This window comes from Pseudophryne corroboree, chromosome 10 (genome assembly GCF_028390025.1).
Source record: "Pseudophryne corroboree isolate aPseCor3 chromosome 10, aPseCor3.hap2, whole genome shotgun sequence".
Taxonomy (NCBI): Eukaryota; Metazoa; Chordata; class Amphibia; order Anura; family Myobatrachidae; genus Pseudophryne; species Pseudophryne corroboree.
In genome coordinates, this window is record NC_086453.1 from 148,382,922 (window position 1) to 148,400,674 (window position 17,753).

Sequence of the window (17,753 nt, forward strand, 5' to 3'; positions counted from 1 at the left end):
GGGGTTGATATGATTTTTGTGTGTTTTTCACTCTACAGTCTCATGCAAAATGTCCCTCTATATGACAGGAATAACAAGTTACCACATTTGACTTACCCACAGGGTTTGGAGATTTATACAAAGGTGGCCTTGTGGTCAGGGCCTGTATACTTACGGCCATTAACTTATCACTTTGTGACTCCCTGTGTCTGGTGATATTCCGATCGTGATCAATAGCGGCCTCTCTCAAAGTAGCCACCGACAGACCTCGCCAACATGGTTGCGTGGTCTGTACCCTTGTCTTCAACACCTCTTTTAAACCATCCATTAACACAGATACTGCTACCTCTCTATGATTTGCATTTGTCTTAATGTCTTCTATGCCTGTGTATTTAGCCATTTCCAGTAGTGCCCTATGAAAATACTCAGCAGCTGTTTCTGACTCTTTTTGCTTAATGGAGAAAATTTTGTTCCATTTAACTACAGCTGGAAAATACTCTTTTAACTGTAAATTTATCCTCTTTACATTGTCTTGGTTGTACACATCCGTAAGGGGTACATCTTCATCTAATTTACAGTCAGCTAAGAATTGTACTGAGTCGACATTGGAGGGTAAACATGCCCTCAGCAATATCTGCCAGTCTTTGTTATTGGGCTCTACAGTATTCCCTAGATCTCTAATGTATTTCTGGCTAGCAACTAGATCCTTCCTAGGATCAGGGAATTCAGACACTATTGTTCTTAATTCCATTCGGGAAAACGGGCAGTGCATGGCAATGTTTCTGACAGGAGTGACTCCTGAAGTGTCCGTTTTCCCATTTGGCACTGCTATTACCCTAACGGGATTAAGTCTAATAACATCATTTTGAGTAGATTCTACAGCCTGTGGTGAAATGGTTTCAGCATAGTGTATGGTGCCGTACTTACCCGTTGATACGACCTCACCTGTCCCTCCGCTAGGGGCCTTGGATACTAATCTTACGGGTTGGGTCGTGCCCACTGCTGTTTCTGATATGGTGGCTGCTAGAGAGAGTGCCGATAGTGTTGTTGACTCGTCCTCTTGATCACACTCCTGGGGAAAGTTTAAAACAGGGTACAACTTGCACGGGTTAATATTTGCATTACTCATCTTATTCATATTATCCTTAACATTTATACAGTTACTAAGTGCCTGTTTATTACACATTAGTGCGTCATTCTCTGCAACCAACTTCTCTCCCGTTATGTAAGGTGGCGGTGGTGCCGTAGCTATCAGTTTCCTGATAGGGTTAGATCCAGCCGCCTGAGCCAATCCTCTCTGAATTTCACCCTCCTGTTGCCATAACTGTAAGTAGTCATAATGTTTGATCCGTCTCTTTGTTGATTTAATGAGACATATCCTTCTCCTAAGATTTTGTAACACATCTGGGCTAAAGCTACCTACCCGGGGAAACTTCTCCCCATCATGCACAGTCATTCTTTCCCATTCATCACATAAAACCTCTGTGTGTGAACCGTATTTTTCACACATTACATACCTTGCCGACCCGATTGGCCGGTTTACTGAATCAACCCGAACCGAGGTTGATCGCCCCCTACCTGAACAACTGGCCCCCATACTTGCAGGTGTTGCTTTCGCTACCTCTGACCTTCAAATCAGGGTCTTCAGCGAACCCTTACAAAACCAAGATGTTCGGGGTAGGCCGACGGTGGCAGTTTACCGAGTACTCCACTCACTCCTCGCCCACGTTGGCCAGTACTGCAATCACTGATTCAGAGCTGCTGTACCCAACCTAGGGCCCCTATGAACCTTTACTTACTGGGGCGTGTTGGACCTACCAGTCCCCAGCAAGTATCGGTTGTTGGATAGTTCCTGAGTGACCAGCGAACCTCCCTTAAAATAAAAAAAAATTACACAAATCAGGTTAGAGTGTACAAATAGCGTTTATGACCCCTTTCGTACGCAAATGGTACTGGTCAGGTTACTAACTAATGCACACAATTACGTGCGGTACAATCGTTCTGCACATAAGCAACTAATCTTATGTGCGGAGCGACCAGTGGAATCGAAAATTTCGGCTGCGAATTCCTTCAGCCAGAGCTTCAATGGCCTATATGGGTTCCGCACCAACCCTTCCTGGTGTTGTGCTACTTCTCTATAGCGGACTTCTTAGTCTGCTGTACCTAGACCTCCTGGTCTGTTCCGGACCTCCTGGTTTGTGCTACAGTAGGCCTCCTGGTCTACTATACTCTAATGCTCAAATTTATGTTTAACAAGGGATGCCTCCCCAGCCACCATGCACGTCACTTACATGTATGTACCTCACGAGAACTCGACTTCTTGTGGTTCAACCCAAAAATTGTAAAAACTTATATATGCAAACACTCACCACATGTACACTTTAATTTTTATTTCTGCGCAGAAATTCCTTTCATTCAGTCAATAGTCTAGACCAGATGAGTCGCAAATTGGAGAAGGATCTATTAGCTTAAAATTTCGGACACTAAAATTGACTTGCGCTATTTATCGCGTTGCCTCCTTTTTGCCTGTTAAAAATAATACTACCGTGTGTTTTGAATTATGTGGGCGTACCCGGACGCTCCGTTGCGTAATATACGCTACGTGCGTCGGCCTTTGTGTTGCGTACACTAGTCTCACCCTTTTGTTAGAGACACGTGTATGCCAGCCAGATATGTCCACAGAAATACAATTAACAAGTTTATCAATGTAGATGATCTTTAATTGTATTCATCTACCGAGCACCACACAGGTCTCTCAAAGCTGTGTGCGTGCTTTACAAATTACCCCTTAATGTATTACTTTTACTCTTTAACTACTAATAGCAACAAATCTTTCTTAGCACGTTAACAATTGTGAAATGGCAACCAAGAGAGTGATATGTGGAAATACACGAATGAAAAGAAATGCAGATGTATGCGTGCGTGCGTACGCAAGACAGAACAGAAAAAAAACAGTTTTAAAAGATACTAGCGTATTGTTCTTACCTCCGGTTCCGGATTCCTTCAGCACCCTTTACTAAGCTAAGCAGACGCTTATCGGGTCAGCACTACGAGGAATATTACCTCCCGCCCTTTGCTGATCGATAATGTCTGCTGAAATTACCTAGTGCAGATATGTGAAGGACGGACGAGCCGCCAATTGATAAAGCCTAATATATATCTTATTGAAAACCCTCTAAAAGGTTAAAGAACACAGTACGCTATTGGCGTATGGAATACCTTAAGGGTACGCACGTTGCGTATCTAACGCTTAGCCGTGGTCGAGACGTACGAGCGGCACGTTCGCTCACGGCTTAGAGCGTACAGGCAAGCACGCTATAGGCTGCCGACTAACGTAATGATACGCTATCAGCGTAGCGGATGCTTGGGACCACGAGGAGATCACAAGCGGCGCTGACGCTCACAGTGTTAAACCTTTTTAACTATACCATAAACAATGTACATATACTGTAAACCCTTTTGCAGTGATAAGATGTAAATGCAACACAGTGTAACCTTGTTAGTTTAAAAGCTGTATGAGCGTATGTGACGCTCAGAGAACCCCTTAGCAATATAATAAACAGTCATATATCGGTCTAAGGGTCTAACGCCTTTTAAGGAAATGAATGAACGTTCAAAAAGAATAATACAATACAAGTTATACACTACCAGAATAACATAGAATATCTAACCAAATAACTACACATAAAATACACTAAAGATACAATTACTTTTAAAAGGGAAAAGGGGGGAGAGAGAGAGAGAAAGTGAGAGAGAACGAGAGAGAATGGCTTATAACAATAAAGACAATATGATTGCAGAGAAACTTACGCACAAAGGGAAACAATCGCATGCGCCTTCTGGATATCCAGCTCCCGATTATCAGCAATGAGAACCGTTGAAGAGAATAGAGAGCTGGCCCAGATCGGCTTGTCCTTTTATACCCTACACAAAATACAGTACAATGGTCCCTATATTCTTATTGTTCATTGGACACAGGAATTCGTCTTCGCATTATAACAAAAGGTCATAGGTTGATTCATACAGGTGGGCTGTGACTATTTCCAACTGCTCAGGTGGGTGGGAAACTAGGTTTCCCGCCGCATGGATAATAAAGTGCAAATACAGTAAATGTTCATAAACTTCTTATGTCCATAACTATTCGCACGAGCGAGTTATCCGCTTCAAACCAACACCGGAATATTGCTAATTAAATACTCTTCAGATGGATACTAAACACCACTGTATAACCCCTGTCTGACCCTTCGTATCAAACAAAGAGGGATCTCTTTGTCTATGAACATGCTACATTAACTAAACTTTCAGATTCTATCAAAGGGACCATAATCTACAAAATACATTATATGGTTAAATTATGTTACGATTGAGTCGCACGCTAGACGCATACAAACTCTACCGTAAATGCGCATACCGTGCGCCTGCGGGTGCACGCAACAGCGAGTATGCGCACGCACGGGAGAGCTCATGCACACGCAGCGGGGACACGCATGAGGTGCAAATATGGCAGTGTGTAGCGTGATATTTTTCTGACTTTGACACCGCCATTCCATAAGAACGGTGCCGTGGGGAATTTGTTCTCTTGTTCCTTCAACCCCCCCAGTAAATCCAGCCCTGGTATTAAATTCCCCCCAGTAAATCCAGCCCTGGTATTAAATTCCCTTAACTCAAATTAGAATTTAAGAATTAGATGTTTGTTCCCGGCTGAACCACATGGTGGCCATATATGTTCTAACCTGACAAAGTTATCTAGTTATCTTGTCAGGAAACCAAGTTTACTTCCTGGCATCCTCCCTGCAGAAAAACTTTCACGCCTTAATTCTTAGTGGTCTTTCTGAAGCAATTAACCACTTGAATTGTAAGACTCTGAAAGGAAAAAACCTTTTAGACGCTTGAAACACAGAGCCAAAGTCAACAAAGGGCTGTTCATTAAGATGTACAATATTATTGAATTTAACAATGCACCAACATACAGAACGTCAGGGGCGTAAGTTCATGCCAATCACCTGGAGGCAAAATAGAATATGGACTCCCTCTTCCCCAGTGGCTCTGGCTTGCACATGTGACTTGGTGTCCCAGCAACTTGCCAATGGTACATCTGGGAGAATAAAGATTACTTATAGTAGTTAATTGTGGTGATAGTCAGGGCCGGCTCTACCATTAGGCAGCTTTAGGCAGCTGCCTAGGTTGCCGAGATCTGGGGGAGGGGGCACTGAGTCAGCTTATCACAAAATTAAGTATGTCTCTGAAAGAAACATCCTTGTTGTACTGAATGCAAGCGATGGCTGTGGAACTTATAAGTCACACTTTCATCTGAAGGGCTGGGATGGTGGTGGTTGTGGGCAGTAGGCTGAAGTTTTGCCTAGGGTGCCGGGAAACCTTGCACTGGCCCTGGTGATGAGAAATCTTTATTTTCGGGGGGGGGGGGGGGGGGGGCTGGCTGCAAATGATAATAAATAGAGCCTTGTAAAGTACCAGCCAATCAGTTCCTGCCTTTCATTTTACAGGCTGTATTTTAAAAATGACAGGAGCGGATTGGTTGGTATATTTTCTCTGACAATTTTATCTTTCTCCAAGCTTTGATAAACCCCCCCTAAAAGTTTTATTATAATTAGTGCATTTCCTTAAAACCAACTTCTGCTCTCCTTTCTTTCCTCATATAAGACACAGCAGCAGAGCTGTGGCTTACTGTACACGCTTTGATCTGTTATCAGACACATTCCAGACTCTTCAGCTGAAGGGGGCTGCAAATGGGTTTTGTGAGCTTGGATAGCAGTCAGTAGAGATTGCAGCAAATCACTATGAAATGAGTGGAGAGAGATCCTTTCTAGTTCAGCAACCCCCTTGGTCTTTCTTTATTGGTGCTCCTATGACAGCTGGAGCCCAGCGTCCAAAGGGGGTCATTCCGAGTTGATCGCTCGCTAGCTACTTTTAGCAGCCGTGCAAATGCATAGTCGCCGACCACGGGGGGAGTGTATTTTCGCTTTGCAAGTTTGTGTACGCCATTGCAGACAAGCGCAGCAAAAAACATTTTGTGCAGTTTAAGAGTAGCTCTGGACTTACTCAGCCCTTGCGATCACTTCAGTGTTTTTGGTGCCAGAATTGACGTCAGACATCCGCCCTTCAAATGCCTGGACACGCATGCATTTTTTCAAACACTCCCAGAAAACGGTCAGTTGACACCCATAAACGCCCTCTTTCTGTCAATCCCCTTGAGTTCGGCTGTGCAAATGGAATCTTCGCTAAATCCATCACCCAGCATCGATCCTCTTTGTACCCGTAAGACGCGCCTGCGCATTGCGGTGCATATGCAAGCACAGTTTTGCCGTTATTTTACCTGATTGCTGCGCTGCAAAAATCGTCAGCGAGCGATCAACTCGGAATGACCCCCAATGTCTCCACTGTCTCTGGGAGTTACGCCACTGCTACAAGTTTCTCTACGTAAATTGAATTTACTTTTCAGTGACCATTGTGCATTACAAGGTAACCATTCAGAATGTAGAAACTCCAACATCATAACTTACCTTGAACATACACATTTAAAGGTGTGCTAAATGCTGAGCAGGAGGTTTGCTCACAGTATTTACAGAAGTAGTCCCCATCTTTTTCACTGTTGATGTTCTGGAAGAGGAATTCTCCACTACTTCCCTCTAGAGTCTCATTTTGACCATTTTCCTTTTTGTGAATCAAGAAAAACTTGTCTGCAGTACGAGACCCAGTCACACATTTTACAGTAACAGTGTCACCCTTTATAATGTTTCCTCTGGTATCATCCATTATTTTTTTAAGGAACGGTTGTGGAAGAGCATCTGCATTAAAAATTAAATGAAGTAGAAATGAATGCAGAGAATAAAACCACAGCAGAGTAACCATTTGAAGCGTTTTGCTTGTGTACTTACTGCCAGACACCCACTGTCTACTGATCAGCAAATTACCTAAAAGATTAAAAAAAAAGATACTTAAGTACTGGTGATGGAAATTGGTGACTTAGGGCCATGCTGTATGTATATACAAAACCAATATTTATATTTTATGTAGATAGTTTTGGTTTGCATTCATTTGCTGTACAATTTCTAATTTATATTTATTTCTTTATTAACAGTTTCTTATATAACGCATCATCTTCCATTGTGCTTTACAACTGTAGCAACAGCAATAGAACAAAACTCGGTAATAACAGACAGACAGAGGTAGGAAGGCCAGGTGTAAGGCAAGCTTACAATCTGTAGGGATATATATAATGTATTATTATTAACCTTTAGTAATATGGTGCCAAATGGGGTCCGCAGTGCCTTACAAAGTACATTACCATAATTATTATGAACAAAATATGTAAAAAGAGACTTTCAGAACATGGTCTATAAAGTTTATAAACATTGTGGCATCAGCAGTCATGATACTCAGATAAGCAGCGCCAGCTGAACCCAATGGTTTGGTGCTGTGGTTGGCAGTGGGCAGGAGATGATGGTATAAGTGAGGAAAGGAAAAACACATAATGGGAGAGGGCCCTGTTCATGAGAGCTTACAACAAAGGGAATGGCAAACAGACAGGGAGACACAGATGGGGGAGGGAGTAAGTGAGGAGCATTGAGCAGTGGGTGAGGATGAGACCTGGAAGGCTTTAATAAATATATCGGTCTTGAGAGCTTGTCTGAGCTTGTTTGAAGCTTTGTAGAGAGGTGGACAGTCTGAAAGGGAGTAGGAGGGAGTTCCAGTGGTAGAAGCAGCATATGCAAAATCTTGGAGGCACAAGTGAGAGGCAGTAATCGGTTGCCTGGGGAAGCTGCATTCATGTGTCAAGCAAAGTGGGCTGGTGGGAGTATGAAGGGAGATCAGGTCAGACATGTAGTCCAGTCTAGAGATGACCAGTGAGTGGATGAGGATCTTAGTTGCCTCTATGGTGAGAAAAGCTCTGTTCCTGGAGATATTTCTTTACACAAAGGACTGTGGTTTGAAGGAAATAGTCAAATATAATTCCAAGACAGCACACTTGCAGGCTAGAAGAGATGCTAGAGCTGTCAATAGATAATGAAATTGGAGGTTGAGGCTATTCGGAGTATAGGAAGACAATCAACACTGTCTTAGTTATGTTAAATTTAAGAGAGCACTGGGTAATTCTGTAGGAAATACCTGGAGATTTAACTGAGGACAGATGGGTAAAGTTAAAAAGAGAAGAGGTAGATCTGAGTGTCAGTATACTGGTGATATTGAAGGCCAAAAGAGCTGATGAGCTCAACTAAGGAATACATATAAAGAGAGAATAGAAGAGGTTCAAGAACAGAACCTTGGGGGACACCTACTGATAATAAAAGTAGGGGAGAAGTTGAATCATGAGAGTAGACCAAGCAAGAGCAGTTAGTGAGAGTAGTCCATGATGTCAAAAGCATCAGAGAAGTCAAGGTGTAAGAGTAGAGAGTAGTGGCCCTTGAAACTGACAGCAAGAAGATAATTGACTACAGTGAAGGCAGTTTCTGTGGAGTGGAAAGAACAAAAGTGAGACTGAAATTGGTCAAGAAGGGAGTGGAAGAAAGAAAGGTAGTAAGGCTGTTGTAAACAATACACTCAAGGAGTTTGGAGGCAAAGGTGAGGAGAGAGATGGAATGGTAATTAAGCAGAGTGTCAGGATCAAGAGCAGGATTTTAAAAAATGAGGGAGATAAAGGCATGATTGAATACAGATGGGGCAGTGATTGATGAAATGGAAAGACTGAATAGATGAGCAAGATGGGAACAGGCAATGGGAGGGAGAGAGGGGAGGAGATGGAAGGGCATAAGTCCAAGGGGAGAGATTGAAGGGTGCGAGGACCAGATAAGCACTATGACTTCATTGCTAGAGAAGGAATTCATAGTTGGTAAAATGGACGAGGCAGGCTTGGAAAGAAGAATATGGAATGACAACGGACTGGTGGGACGGGATGTTCTGGTGAATGGAGTCAATTTTGAATACTAAGTGAATAATAAATTCAGAGGCTGAGCATGTGGAGGAGAGGTGAAGAATGGGTGGGCAGAGAAATGAGTTGAAAGTGTCAATGAGATTAAGGGCGTTTGATAACTGTGAGGAGATAAGGGTTTTGAAATAAGACTGTTTAGAGAGAGGGAAGCACTGTAAGTGTAGAACATATATTTGAAATGGAAGAAGTCTGCATTAGAGCATGTTTTACTCTACTGTTGCTCAATGGTTTGAGAATAATTTTTCAGTTATATGGTGCATTTGGACTGCCAAGGTTGAGGCATAGGTCTGTATAATGTGAATAATGCCCGCTAGAGTAATAGACTCTAGAGTAGACGTAAGGGAGACATTATTTAAAGAAACATATTGGTCAGGAAAGGAGAGGGAGACAGTAGAGGATAGAAGTGAGTAAAGTAAGGAGGATAAGGACATAATGTCAATACTGTAGCTTCAAGGCTAAGTTTGGCGTGGGCAGCGTTGGGAGGTAAAGGTGAAGGAGTGTAGGATAAGATAAAAAAAAAAGATAATGGTCAGAGTGACAGAATGTGGAATTGGTAACGTCACAGATAATACAATGGTGAGAGAAGATCAAGATCAGAAAACCAGATCAATTGTAAAATCAACTTACATGGGACGGTGAGAAGGTCCATTGAGAAGACCAAATGATGGTGTGAGACTAAAGAGTTTAGAGGTAGTGGGGTCAGTGGTGACATTGATAGGGATATTGAAGTCACCTAAGATGATAAAGGGAAGGTCTGAAAAGAGGAAGTGGGGAAGCCAGGAATTAAAGTTGTTAAGGAATTTAGAGACAGGGCCAGGAGGTTAATAGGTGACAGCTAATCATAGGTGAATGGGGTGGAAAGAGGCAAATAGTACAAACCTCAAGTTAAGAGAATGAAAGGGGTGGTTCTGAGTGTATGAGCTGGTATTACGGAATGAGAATATTTGTGAGCCATATCGGGACTCTGGGGTGCAGTTGAAGGGGACTTATGAGTGAAGCTGGAGGATTTTATTATAGGTCTACTCATGGAGTGAATAGAAGGAGTGTAACAGGTGCATGGAAAGTTAAAGGAAATCCTGGCAATGCCGAATGATAACCAAGTGCAGGATCGATACCAGGATGCAGGAATGGAATCCCAGCAAAGCATAGCCTAACCTGGATGGTATACGGTAGGCTGCTTTGGAAAATCAGAGCGGCATAGTACTGAACCTGATTTGTCTTCTAGTACCTACCACTGAAGGAGGGAATAGGAATTGCAGAGAAAACTGCTAAGGGCTAGATCACCCTGGGACATATACCTACCACACCAGCAGCAGACAGAAATGGAGTTAGAGACTCAGGTCTGCAAGAGGTACACAGCTCAATGATACCTAGCACCACAGATGGGGGGAAACCTAAGAACCAGAGACCCCTGCAACCCTGGAATCAATAGTCAGACATGCAGGAACCGTCCTTACCAAAGATCCTCAGTAGGGGAGTCACCCAAAGCACTGGCCTGTAGAAAAACCAGAGACAGCACAGCAGAATAATAAAAGTAAGATATGCAATACATTCAGTAATGGCATCCTGTATAGAATATGATATGCAGGTTCAGCATGGACAGCTGTATAGCTGTAAGATGGATGGATATGAGCAAGCTGCAGTAGGCATAGGTAATCACTGAATCTGGTAGCAGTTGAACCGATACAATGGAGACTTAAAGCAGAGGAATTACATAGGCAGGAACACGGGAATACAGTATATCTTGAATACAGCAGGAACAGGAGTGTCTTGTATATTGCAGGAACACAGTAACACAGGAGAGTATCTTGTACACAACAGGAACACAATGACACCAGAGAGTATCCACAGATACAGCAGCAATGGAGTTCCAGGTAGCAAAGAACTGTGATCAGAAACAATCCCAGAGGTAAGACATTGCTCTGACACTGACTAACAGGCCTGAGCAATTTACAGTATATAGGTTGTGGTAAAAGTTCTTTGGTGACTGGAATCAGCTGGTCACAGCAGCACTGGGATTGGCTTAGTTAATGACATGGAGGAATCCAAGATGGCCATGGCCATGAATAATACAGGGCTAAGACCTGCTTTCATGATAGCAGGAAGGAGCAGCAATGGGATAGAACGACCCCAACTCCACCACCATGATGACCCCAAGGGCGCGGGTATAAGAGAATGTGAGGACAACAGGAGAACTGTCATTCCAGAGAGTAGATACAGAATGTGAATGAAATTATTAGGGTTGTTGCAGCATGGAGATCAGATGGATTTGGAGCAGGGAAATGAAGAGAACATTGTGATGGTGTTGGCTCCTGAGCTGGGAAGGGAAACTGCAGGTGGTGGGCAAGGAGGGAATTTAGTGTGACTCAGGTTGAGGTGAGAAGAGGTGACTGGAAGAGAAGGAAGGGTGTAGGGGTTAGTGGTGGTGTAGCAGAACCATAATGGAGTAGCGGGACAGCAGGGGGAGAATACCAGAGGGATGGAAGGGATATAGAGGAGGGGAGATGTACTGTAAGGCAGTATAGCACCATTTACCCCCAAAAATAATGAAATACAGCACTTTACGTTTAATAACAGCATTTTACAGTAATACAGCATTTTTCTATTTACATTAATAACTCTACTTCCCTTTTCCCTTATGCTGCATATCAGTCTTACTTTATATAGAGATTTCCATTTTTGGTCAAGAGACTGTAAAATGTTGACTCTTCAGCAATGATGTCTGAAATGACTGGTCACTTCTTGTAAATATAAGAATAGAGTTGTAATAACACTGTGATGTGTGTTGTGTATTGTGATAAAATACTGTATAGCTGCTAAGACTGAGAAAAAAAATCCAGACCACAGAAGTGAAGCAGACAGGCTTGTCAAATACAATAAACCTATGCTGAAAATAGTTTGGATATGCCACAAAAACAAACAGTGCGGGGGGGATGTAATAGGGTGTGAGAAACAGGATGTGGGGGATGTAATGGAGACTGAGTTTACCCGACGTGCGGGATGCCGGCCGAACCTGGACTTTCTTTTTAAAGGGCAGTAATTTACAAGGCCAAAAAAAGTCAGAGTTCAGCCAGCATCCCGCACATTGGGTGAACTCGCACTCTATTACATCCACCACCTATTACATTCCCCCCTATACTGTATTTCAACATTTTTTGCTATTTTTACTAATTAGAGCCCTAAAACGAGTTTTATGGTAAGAACTTACCTTTGTTAAAACTCTTTCTGCGAGGTACACTGGGCTCCACAAGGATTGGACAATGGGGTGTAGAGTAGGATCTTGATCCGAGGCACCAACAGGCTCAAAGCTTTGACTGTTCCCAGAATGCACAGCGCCGCCTCCTATATCACCCCGCCTCCCAGCACAGGAGCTCAGTTTTTAGTTAACCAGCCCAATGCAATAGCAGGAAAAGAGACGACAACAGTTAGTAGCCACATACACCACACTCTCACGACAGGAGAAGGAATCAGCGGCTAATGCCATACAAACCCAAAGAAACTAAGTGCGTCAGGGTGGCGCCTTGTGGAGCCCAGTGTACCTCGCAGAAAGAGTTTTAACAAAGGTAAGTTCTTACCATAAAACTCGTTTTCTGCTGCGGGGTACACTGGGCTCCACAAGGATTGGACAATGGGGATGTCCTAAAGCAGTTCCTTATCGAAGGGGATGCACTGTAGCTGGCACAAGAACCCGGCGTCCAAAGGAAGCATCCTGGGAAGCGGCAGTATCGAAGGCATAGAACCTTATGAACGTGTTCCCGGAAGACCACGTAGCCGCCTTGCACAATTGTTCAAGGGTCGCACCATGTTGGGCCGCCCAAGAAGGTCCAACAGACCGAGTAGAATGGGCCTTAATGTGAACAGGAGCAGAGAGACCAGCCTTCACATAAGCATGTGCAAACACCATTCTAATCCATCTGGCCAGGGTCTGCTTGTGAGCAGGCCAGCCACGTTTGTGAAGTCCAAACAAAACAAAAAGAGAATCAGATTTTCGGATAGAAGCAGTTCTCTTCACATAGATACGTACTACATCCAAAGACCGCTCTTTGGGAGACAAATCAGGAGAGACAAAGGCTAGAACCACAATCTCCTGATTAAGGTGGAACGAAGAAACCACCTTAGGTAAATATCCAGGACGAGTCCTAAGAACCGCCCGATAACGGTGAAAAATCAGATATGGGGAACTACAAGACAAGGCACCCAGATCCGACAGTCTTCTAGCAGAGGCAATAGCCAGCTAGAACACCACCTTAAGGGAAAGCCACTTAAGGTCAGCTGAACCAAGGGGTTCAAACGGAGGCTCCTACAACACCTCCAAAACCACCGACAAGTCCCAAGGAGCCACAGGCGGGACATAGGGAGGTTGGATACGCAACACACCCTGAGTGAAAGTATGAACATTAGGCAAAGTCGCAATTTTTCTCTGAAACCGACAAGGCAGAAATATGAACCTTTAGGGAGGCCAGACGCAGGCCCAACTCTAGGCCTTGCTGCAGAAAATCCAAAAGCTTGGCTGTACTAAACTTGGAAGCGTCATAATTGTTAGATGTGCACCAAATAAAGTAGGAATGCCAGACCCTATGGTAAATCCGAGCAGAAGCCGGTTTCCGGGCCCGCAACATAGTTTTAATGACCTCTTCAGAAAAACCCTTAGCCCTCAAGACGGAAGCTTCAAGAGCCATGCCGTCATAGACAGCCGGGCTAGGTCCTGGTAGACACAGAGGCCCTGAACGAGGAGGTCTGGGCGTTGAGGAAGTAGAATTGGACGCTCTGACGATAGACCCTGAAGGTCTGACAACCAGTGCCGTCTGGGCCACGCCGGAGCTATGAGAAGCAGATTTCCTTTTTCTTGCTTGAACTTCCGAATTACCCTGGGCAGGAGTGACACCGGAGGGAACACATACGGCAGCCGAGACCTCCACGGCACCGCCAGCGCATCCACGAAAGCTGCTTGAGGATCCCTTGTCCTTGCTCCGAAGACCGGAACCTTGTGATTGTGTCGAGACGCCATCAGATTCACGTCTGGAAGACCCCACTTTTCCACGAGGAGTTGAAACACTTCTGGATGGAGGCCCCACTTGCCGGCATGCACGTCCTGACGACTGAGAAAGTCTGCTTCCCAATTCAGGACTCCCGGAATGAATATTGCCGATATGGCCGGTAGATGGCGTTCCGCCCAACGTAGAATCCGTGAGACTTCCTTCATTGCTGAACGGCTTCGAGTGCCGCCTTGATGATTTGTGTAAGCTACTGTGGTGGTGTTGTCCGACTGTACTTAGATGCTGGGCCAGGTTCAATGCATTGAAGACCACCCGCAATTCCAGAATGTTGATCAAGAGGAGAGATTCCTCCTTGGTACACCGACCCTGAAGGGAGTGTTGCTCCAGCACCGCGCCCCAACCTCTTAGACTGGCATCTGTCGTCAACAGGACCCAGTTGGATATCCAGAAGGGACGGCTCCTGCACAATTGTCGGTCCTGGAGCCACCAGAGCAGCGACAGACGGACCTCCAGAGTCAATGAGATCATGTGAGACCTGATCCGGTGAGGCAGGCCATCCCACTTGGCTAGAATCAGCTTCTGAAGGGGGCGAGAATGGAATTGAGCATACTCCACCATGTCGAATGCTACCATTAGGCCCAACACCTGCATTGCCGAATGTATCGACACTTGCGGACGAGATAGGAAGCAATGAATCCTGTCCTGAAGCTTCAGGACTTTCTCCTGAGACAAGAACAACCTCTGGTTGTGAGTGTCCAACAACGCTCCCAGGTGCACCATGCTCTGAACAGGGACCAGGGAGGATTTCTTCCAGTTGATGAGCCACCCGTGGGCTTGTAGAAACCGGACCGTCATATCCAGATGACGTAGGAGAAGTTCTGGGGAATTTGTCAGGATTAACAAGTCGTCCAGATACGGCAGTATCCTGACCCCTTGACGGCGGAGTACCACCGTCATCACCGCCATGACTTTGGTGAAGACTCGCAGAGCCATTGTTAAACCAAAAGGTAACGCCCGAAAGTGGTAATGTAGGTTGCCAATAGCGAACCTCAGGTATTGTTGATGTGACACTGCTATAGGAATATGCAGGTAAGCATCCTGTATGTCCAGGGAGACCATGTAGTCCCCAGGTTCCAAGGCCAGAACTATAGAGCGAAGGGTTTCCATACGGAACTTGGAAACCTTCACAAACCTGTTCAATGCTTTGAGGTTGAGAATGGGCCGGGAGGACCCATTCGGTTTCAGGACTAGAAACAGCGGAGAATAGTACCCCCGGACCCTCTGAGCAAGAGGCACCTGTACTACGACTCCTGTATCCAGGAGGGTCTGTACCACCGAGTGTAGAGTTTTTGCCTTTGTCTGGTCCAAAGGGACGTCTGTCTCACAAAATCGATGAGGGGGTCGGTATTTGTAGGCTATGGCGTAACCTCGAGTGACGACTCCCATACCCAGGCATCTGAAGTGATCTTCAACCATTCCTGGGTATATCCTAGAAGCCGGCCCCCCACCCTGGGATCCCCCAGGGGGAGGCCCGCCCCGTCATGCGGGAGGCTTATCGGTCTTGGCAGCTGGCTGACAGGCAGCCCAGGCTCTTTTGGGCTTTGGCTTACCAGGTTTGGAAGTGCGGGCCTGCTTATGGTACGCCTGACCTTTTGCTTTACCTGAAGGACGAAAGGGGCGAAAGGACGTACCTTTAGCCTTCGACACAGAAGGAGCGGTATTAGGCAGATAGGCAGTTTTGGCAGTAGCCAAGTCAGCCACTATCTTATTTAAGTCCTCCCCAAACAGAATATCTCCCTTGAAAGGGAGTACCTCCAGGGTTTTTCTAGAGTCCAGATCCACAGACCAGGATCTCAGCCACAATATCCGGCGAACCAGGACTGACGTAGTAGAGGCCTTGGCTGCTAGGATACCGGCATCAGAAGCCGCCTCTTTAATATATCGAGAAGCTGTGACAATATATGACAAGCATTGCCTAGCATGGTCAGAAGAGATTTCAGCTTCTAACTCCAAGGTCCATGCTTCAATAGCCTCTGCAGCCCATGTAGCTGCGATAGTGGGCCTTTGTGCAGCACCCGTGAGGGTGTAAATTGCTTTCAGACAACCCTCCACACGTTTATCCGTAGGCTCTTTTAGAGATGTGACGGTAGTGACAGGTAGAGCTGAGGAAACCACCATCCTAGCCACATGTGAGTCCACTGGAGGAGGCGTTTCCCAATATTTAGACAGCTCTGGCGCGAGGGGATAGCGAGCCAGTATCTTCTTTTGAGGCACAAACTTCGTACCCGGGTTTTCCCAGGGTTCCTGACGTATATCCACTAGGTGGTCAGAGTGAGGTAAAACTTGTTTAACCACCTTCTGACGCTTGAATCTATCTGGTTTCTTAGGAGGGACGGATGGCTCGGGATCATCCGTAATCTGCAGAATTAATTTAATAGCCTCCAAAAGATCAGGAACATCCACATGTGAACTACACTCCCCATCAGCCATATCTGAGTCAGAACCTGAGGGGTCAGTATATGTGCCGTCTTCATCAGACGAGGTGTCAGTGACAGCAGTGGATTGTGAGGAGATAAGCGCTCGCTTAGAGGACCTCTTGGACTTAGGTGAGCGTTGGTCAGACTTTTTAGTAGTCAAGGACTGGTTCAACTTCTTTAATTGAGCAGATAAATCGTCCTCCCACGGCGGGTTAGCTGCAGGGACCACATACGGTTGTACCGGCATTGGGGGTCCCATAGGGGGTGTCAGTTTATGAACTAGCGTATGCAGACGCGTGGAAAAAGCGGCCCACGGCGGGTCATTATTTGCCCACGTTGCCACCGTCCCACTGGGGGGCAAGGAGCCCCCAGAACCAGAGCCCAAAGCTGCTATATTCTCCTCATAGTTATCTGCGGCTTCAGCAACACCGGCAGTGTGTTCCGCCCCAGAACCGTTACCCTCAGAAGGAGACATGATATAACTTGCAGTATCAGGTAACACAGTACAATTATTAGCAGCACTATACCTCTAAACCCAAACCCCTGCGCAGTGTAGTCAGCACTAGCAGAGATAAAGGAGAGATATGGTGACTAAATCACAGAGAAAAATACGTAATACAGTATATCTTTGTGAAAATCCTATATTAGATAACACCTGACGCACCAAGCCCCCTCAGGTTATGGAATATAGGGATAGCAGGTTGAGTGAAAGACACGAAATGGACACCACTCAGCTATCAAATGTACACACAGAATGTCACAGTTTGTACAATGCAGAGGTTATTACTGACAATAATACTGCACTGGACTAGCTTACACAGCTATATAACAATAGATATAACAGTACACAGTAAGAACTGGATGTATATCACAGGGTAATTGTACTAGGAAACCCTGACTAAATGCACTCTTTCTTAACTATCACTGTCTAAAAAGGCAGGTAGAATACTTAAGTGTCATGTAAAGGCACAGCGCTGACAACCAGGCGGCTTTACATAGGAGGATTTGCCCAAGCAGTCCCAGGAACAGTGAGCTGAGGGATAATGGCGCCGCAGACACTGACAGGGAGTGAGGAAAAGACAGATATGCAGCTCCAGGGCGGGAACACTTGCTAGAAATGGCGCCCTGGGGCTGGGGGAGGGGCTTCAGGTCTAAGCCTTATCCCCTCTGCTGGCAAAACCACCGGGTACTGTGGGTGATATAAGAATTGGTTTAGAGAGAAAACCTGACCTGCGCCCATGCCCTGGTGATCTAGTGGAATCGCCTGTACTGCCACAGTGTCCACCGCCAGCGCGCGTGGCCCGCCTCCCACTGACCGCGCCGGATCGCGATAAAGACCGGGTCCCACAAGCG

At 45.4% G+C, this 17,753-nt stretch overlaps 1 protein-coding gene across 1 annotated transcript in view; it reads right to left on the minus strand.

Annotated features, from left to right (window-relative positions):
* Positions 1 to 9,575, minus strand: part of LOC134965242 (immunoglobulin superfamily member 1-like) — a 44,300-nt gene extending 34,725 nt beyond the window's left edge. The window contains exons 1-3 of the mRNA XM_063941740.1: positions 9,554 to 9,575; positions 6,876 to 6,911; positions 6,501 to 6,785 (exon numbers count right to left, since the gene is read on the minus strand). Coding sequence (XP_063797810.1) covers positions 6,501 to 6,785; positions 6,876 to 6,911; positions 9,554 to 9,575 — 343 coding nt within the window. The remainder of the gene's footprint in view (positions 1 to 6,500; positions 6,786 to 6,875; positions 6,912 to 9,553) is intronic.
* Between the last annotated feature and the right edge of the window lie 8,178 nt (positions 9,576 to 17,753).